This window comes from Phoenix dactylifera, chromosome 1 (assembly GCF_009389715.1).
Source record: "Phoenix dactylifera cultivar Barhee BC4 chromosome 1, palm_55x_up_171113_PBpolish2nd_filt_p, whole genome shotgun sequence".
Lineage (NCBI taxonomy): Eukaryota > Viridiplantae > Streptophyta > Magnoliopsida > Arecales > Arecaceae > Phoenix > Phoenix dactylifera.
This window is the reverse complement of record NC_052392.1, coordinates 17,160,839-17,167,711: the sequence shown is the minus strand read 5'-3', so window position 1 is coordinate 17,167,711 and position 6,873 is coordinate 17,160,839. Positions and strand designations below refer to the sequence as shown.

General features: G+C 45.8%; 1 protein-coding gene across 1 annotated transcript; it reads left to right on the top strand.

The window, feature by feature from the left end:
* Positions 1-3,162: 3,162 nt before the first annotated feature.
* LOC103698511 (coniferyl alcohol acyltransferase-like) lies at positions 3,163-5,933 on the top strand. Its single transcript, XM_008780538.4, has 2 exons — positions 3,163-3,734; positions 4,788-5,933. Exons 1-2 carry the CDS (start codon positions 3,312-3,314, stop codon positions 5,715-5,717), a joined length of 1,353 nt encoding a protein of 450 aa, XP_008778760.2. The 5' UTR covers positions 3,163-3,311; the 3' UTR covers positions 5,718-5,933.
* Positions 5,934-6,873: the final 940 nt, after the last annotated feature.

The following is a 6,873-nucleotide window of genomic DNA, read 5'->3' as shown; positions in this document are numbered from 1 at the left end:
GTGTGGTACACAAGCTAGTCGAAGGAAAGTGATCCGGATCCGTGGCATCCTGCATTTTTGGAATCAGCGCAACGAATATGCTCTTCCAATCTAAAAACATCACATCCGAAGTGAAAAATTGTTGAATGGTCGTCGTCACATCCTGTTTGACAAGCATCCAATACCTTCGGAAGAATACCGATGGGAAGCCATCTAGCCCTGAGCCAAATCCTCCGCTAGGGACCATACTGCCTCCTAAATCTCCCTCTCCGAAACTGGACTGGTCAGAACCGCATTGTCCTCCTCGGACACCACGGTCGTAGGCGTCGGAAAAACATGCAGGCTGCTACCCCCTAACTGCTCAGTCCACCTAGCTCGAAAGAAATGCTTCATCACAGCTCTGATTGTGTCGGGATCCTCCAATAGCTGACCATCCGCGCCCTCTGATCGCCCTGATGCTGTTCCGCTTCCTCCCGATGATCGCCGACTGATGAAAGAATTTGGTATTCCGATCACCTTTCAGGATCCACTGCACTCTCGACTTCCGTCTCCAAGAGATCTCCTCCTAACACAGAAGTGAGACATGAATAGATAAAAGTGACCTGAGCATATAATGCACAACCAAAGAGCATATGTGGCAAATACCATCTTTAAAATCCGCATCTGCTTGGAATCACGCAGAAATCATAATTTTCACTGAATGAATGATTCATTAGCAAGCAGCTTCGTTGGAGTTGCATGCAATCATCTATTTTGAACGTTCAAATTCCTCCCCGGTTGCGCATGAATCATCTTACGTAGACTTGAGCCGTGCCCAGAGGTGGTCATATAAAAAAATTAACAATGGAGGAGTCACCCTGGTTGACGCGGCCATGGATGAGAACCACACCTAACAGACGGGACAAAATGCTGTCAGATCAAAAAAAATCTTAGGTGCATCCGCACGTATGTAGAAATATTTAAATACCGCGTAACCCACGATTGCAGAGAATCTTCCGTGGTCTGTTTGCCCCTAGGTCCGCCAAATTATTTTATTGAAGCACTCATTAACAAATGACTTCAGGAGGTAAATGGTACGATGGGTCTTGCACCACGCTTGGTAGAAAAGATTCGCCCCCACCTAAAGCACCCGAAGTAGTGAAGTTTTTCTCTTCTTATTAAAAAAGCACGGTACTTTAAGCGAAGGCTTTTCTTCTTTAGTTATAATTTTCGTTACTTAATTCCTGTTAGATGGTTGATCAGAATTAGAATATTAGTTCTGTCACTGTCAATTTGACAACATATTCCAGTGAGAAGCTAAGAAATGTGGTCTTAAGTAAATAGATACCTCCAGGTGGAGGCAGGCAAGAGCACGCCAAGTTCAAGCCAGCCCAACCCAACCCCACCAATTTGATCACATAATATGTCCAAATGCATGCATATTAACCTTGGTGAACCTCTGGTGGTTGAAATTGTTGGTTATCAAGCTAAACATCTGTGCTTTTAGTAGTGCCTGTAGTTGGTCTACCTAAGTGCATTTGGTTGGAACTAAACATCAGAGAAGGCCCTGTTTGCTTCGTTGTCAGCTTGCAGCTAGCCCGTATTTCATGAATACCGTGAGCTGGGGTTTGTTTGCTTCTAAAAGAATGGCATAGTAGCTTTCTATGGGCAAAACCTAAAAAATGGTCAATGAAGTATAAAATAAGGAATGAGTCAGCTTCACGGTTGGTTTGACCCACTTGACCTAGAACACGGGAAAGAAGTGCCTTGGCAGAGTTTAGTCGTCATGGCAGGGAATTATTCTTTGGCAACTTTGGTCTTTTTTTAATGAGAACGGAATAAGACCCGCGCTATACTGTATTTTTGTTATTCAAAATAAGAAAAGTACAAGAGAGGATTCTCCTTAAGTTTTGTAGAGTTCGTTTTTTATTGATTTTAACAAAAACTCCATGTTTCAGTAGATCACACGACAAAAGTGGGTTTAGTCTACCACATCATTTATTGGCTAGCCCAATAAAAAAATATAGGCACGTCTACTAACAAAAGCTACTTATTTTTTTAAAATTAACCATGGCCAGAAAGAGTTAGAAAAATTCATGGAAGCTCTATATTTTCATCTTCGACTTCTTGGTGTCAACACCTTCCTCTGTCTCTCCGCCTTTACCTCCTCTCTCTGGTGACCCTCTCCAGCTCTTTACCTCCCTCCTTCTCTATTGCTGCCTCTTTAGCTTTCTCTCCACTTGTAGCATGCTGCCTTAGATCTGAAGAAAAATACTTATTTAATTTTATATAGCATTTATAAACTTTTAAACAAAAAAATGACCATATTAACATACTATATATTAACTAAATTTATCATACACTGAGTAATATCTTTGATTATGTGGTTATAAAGTTTAATTATCTGATTTATATTCATATTTATATCCATACTTTTGGTATCTGATTTGTATTCATGCTCATTTAAAACAAATATAGATATGAATTTTTATATCCGACTAACATCCGTATTCATATCCATAATCATTAAACAAAATAAATATGGATATGGATATACTAGTATTTGATCTGATTTCAGCTCTAGATATTGTTTTCCCTGATGAACGACCATGACTACTCCAAAAATCATGTCGTGCCTGAGTCCATAGCGAATTAAGGCTTGTCCCAACTTGATGGTAGAGTGGTAGCAGTCACCATGGAACTAGCGGCAAGGGAGCAGGGGTGGCGGAGGGTAGAGAGGAGGCCAGGGAGGTGAGGGCAGAGACAACGTAGGAGGAGAGATGCTGAAGGGGTCATCGAAGGAGGGAAGCAAGGGCGGAGGTGAGGCGGAGTAATGCACGCGCACTCGGAAGGTGAAGACGAAGAGACAAGGCTTTCCATTTCATTATTTTTTTATTTTTTAATTATGATTAATTATTAAGGTAACAATATCTTTTACTAGCTGGTGTGTCTAATTTTTATTGAACTAGTTTATAGATGAGGTGGTAGAGTAAGTCTACCTAATAAGTTCTCAACCGAACCCCATCCGTTGGGAGCATCGACTAACAAGTCTCCGTGGAACAGGTCGTTAACTTTTGCCGAGCTACACACCTAAAATACAAAAAAAAACAATGTAAGGTAAACAAAAAAAAAAAAAAGAGACTCTTGCAGCTCCCCCTCCGCCTATAAATAAACCTTTCTCCTCCTTACAACTCCTCATCATCCGCCCACCCACCCTCTTGTTTCAGAGCCCCACGGCAGAAAATCTGTTAAATAAAACTTCTCTACCAACAGCTCGTATCAACGCACCCACCATATCTCTCTCTCTCTCTCTATCTATCTATCTATCTATCTGTGTATCAAAGAAACTAAGAATGGGTGGAAGCAAAGAGTATGCCGTAACGATGAGGGCGAAGGAGAGAGTAGCAGCGGTGCTGCCGGTGCAGGAGCATTGGCTGCCACTGTCCAACCTCGACCTGCTGCTGCCGGCAATTGACGTGGGTGTGTTCTTCTGCTACAAAAAACCACCTGCCAAGCAGAGCAAGACCACCTTCGGGAGCATGGTCAGCGCTCTCAAGGCATCACTAGCGCAGGCCCTGGTGACCTACTACCCCTTCGCCGGCGAGGTCCTCACCAACCCGGTGGACGAGCCAGAGCTGCTTTGCAACAACCGTGGAGTGGATTTCATCGAGGCCTACGCCGATGTCGAGCTCCAAGAGCTGCGCCTCAACAACCCGGACGAAAGTGTGGAGAGGAAGCTGCTGCCCAAGAAGAAGGAAGGAGTGCTCTGTGTCCAGGTAACGTAAATTTACTTCTCTCTCTTTCGTTGAATTATGGGAGTTAGAAGAAAGACGCCAGACGAACACATCAGATTTTGGTACTTAATTTATCACATGCATGGGGTTTACATGCATGGCTTATTACCGACAATTAAGCGTGACGAGGGTGGAAACAAGTTTGATTAGTGCTATCGATGGGGCTGGACAAAATGCACCAATCGCTTTCTTGAGAAAAATAGCAAATGCGCTGATTTCATGGTGAAAGGAATGGTTATATATAGTTGCAGGACCCTCTTCTGAAACACGTCTCAAAGACGAGCTCTCTTGGGACATCCGAGTGGCCATGCTTGCTCGGCCTTGTGCTCACGAAATATATCTTTTCCTTGAAATCTGCAACAGAAATGCTCTAACACAAAATTTGTGTCCGTTATTTGAAACCTTGCCACCTTTGCGTGGGCTGTTCGATTACGACCACACCTAACTCAAGTATCACTGCAGTGGAGACGCTTAGTAAGTTCACTTTTACTTTTTATCAGCACGGTATCAATTGATTGAAAAAGAACATGTGATTCCGCTAAATTTTATTATTCTTTTACACTATCTTTTCTAAATACATACATATATATATATATCCACATGTATACATATACGTATACACATCTACATGGATACATATACGTACGTGCGACCCATTATGCTCCTGGTTCCGGACAATTCAATATGATTGCAGTATGCCACCGCACGTACAGCTTTGCAAAGGCCCATGTAATACACTTCGTATAGAGACTAGATCAAGTCTACTAAAAAAAGTTGTAATCCTCTCCGGTCCTTAGTTGAATTGAAAAGAACCAGGCGCTCAATCATAACGTCGTGCAATCAGAACGGGTTTAGATCGCCACCGGTTTTAAGCGCAACCGTGCATGAACAGCAATGCCGAGCACCGCGCACGGCCCGGAGTCACCGTCCGTGTGCGGGTTGCGCTCGCCGTCGACGTTGGCGAGCCAAATTGCTGCTCATGCAATCTGCTCTCTCGGTTGTTCTAATAAATCATCCTTCTTTTTCCGGAAACAGGCAACGGAGCTCAAATGTGGGGGCTTAGTGCTGGCCTGCACGTTCGACCACCGCATCGCCGACGCCTACTCGGCCAATATGTTTCTGGTGGCCTGGGCTGAGACCGCCGCTTCCAAGCCCATCTCCCTTGCCCCCTCCTTCCGCCGCTCTCTCCTCATCCCTCGCCGCCCAGGCTCCCACGACTCCTCTCCGGACCGCCTCTACGCGCTGGTCTCCTCGCTGCAGCCCCCGCCCTCGCCCGACCAGGAGGCTGCCGTCAACCGGATCTGCTACGTCGCAGCCGACGACATCTCCCGGATCCAGGCCGCCGCCGGCGGCCGGCGCACCAAGTTCGAGGCCTTCACCGCCTATCTCTGGCGCGTCCTTGCCCGCGGCGCCCGACCGGAGGACAAGGTCTGCCGCATGGGCGCCGTCGTCGACGGCCGCACCCGGCTGGCCCGCGGCGGCGAGATGGCTGGGTACTTCGGCAACGTGCTGTCCATCCCGTACGGGACCCTCGGGGTGGAGGAGCTGAAGGACATGGACCTAGCAGAGACGGCGGCGGCGGTGCACGGGTGGCTGCGCCAGGCGACGACCGAGGAGCACTTCCGGGGGCTGGTGGACTGGGTTGAGGCCCGGCGGCCGGAGCCGGCCGTGGCGCGAATCTACCTCGGGGAGGAGGACGGCGGGGTGGGGTGCGTTGTGTCGTCAGGACGGGCTTTTCCGGTAGGGGAGGTGGAGTTCGGGTGGGGGAGGGCGGTGTTCGGTTCGTACCATTTCCCATGGGGAAGCAGCGCCGGCTACGTGATGCCGATGCCCAGCGCCAGGAGAAACGGAGACTGGGTGGTCTACATGCACCTGCTCAAGAGGTTTTTGGACGTGCTGGAGGCGGAGAAGCCGCCGGTTTTCCGACCTCTGACCGCCGACTACTTCCTGGCGGACGCCAAGTGAACCCCGTCCGCAGCCACGTCAGGGGATGACCATGGTTATGTTCGCGTGTGTGAAACTCTTTTAAGTTTTCTACCATCAGCCCACCTCTATGTATAAACTATTTTATTTGATGTTGATGTGTTATGTGAAGAGTGTCGTCACCAGCAATCAATCAAAGAAATTCCTTTGACGTGGTTGCTAGATTATTTTAAGTGTTGGTTGTTTGTCGTGTTGTTATAGTTTCTTTTTCTACTGTTTTCTTTTAGCAATCGCATGGTAATTCAGAAATACCATTTAGCAAAGTCTGTCGAGCGTCTTCCACCATCCACTTTGCTTCGTTACGTCCGTCCGACGACCACCCCAGTCTTTGAGATGCACGTGATGAGGAACTAAAGGCAGAAGGCGTTCGGGGTGCCTCCGTCAGTCGGGCCTGAGATCGGGCTTGACTAATTTTGAAGCGGATTCTTTGAAGCCGGCATTGTTGAGAAAAGTCTTTGAACTATATCGTTCTCTTTTCAAAGCACATAATAGTTTGTAATTTCTTTTTAATCACATGTCAAAATAAAAAATAGACAATCTTATATAGGTATTACAATGCAAAATGAAAACGTAAATCTACTTAACTCTAAAAGAAAAAAAAAACTGACTACCCATTACCACATAATTAGGTAGCCCATTACCACACAATTATTGACTACCCATAACCACACATTGACTATCCATTACCACATAATTAGGCAGACTATTACCACATAATTATTGACTACTCATTACCACACATTGACTACCCATTACTACATAATTAGGTAGCCCATTACCACACAATTATTGACTACCCATTACCACACATTGACTACCCATTACCAAATGTTTTGATTTGTTGTAACTTCCAACACGTCCCCTTGAATCAAAACGTTCTCAATCCGAGCATTTCTGTTAGCCTTCTGAAGAATTCAATCGGCAACGGCTTGGTTAAAATATCTGCTACTTGCTCCATGGTATGACAATACTCCAGCTCCACGGTTTTCTGCTTTACATGGTCTCTGAGAAAATGAAACTGTGTATCTATATGTTTGCTCCTCTCATAATGTACTAGGTTCTTTGCAAGTTGTATAGCCGATTTGTTGTCTACCAATATCATTGTTGGCTCTTTTAACATATTCCTCAACCAAATTGC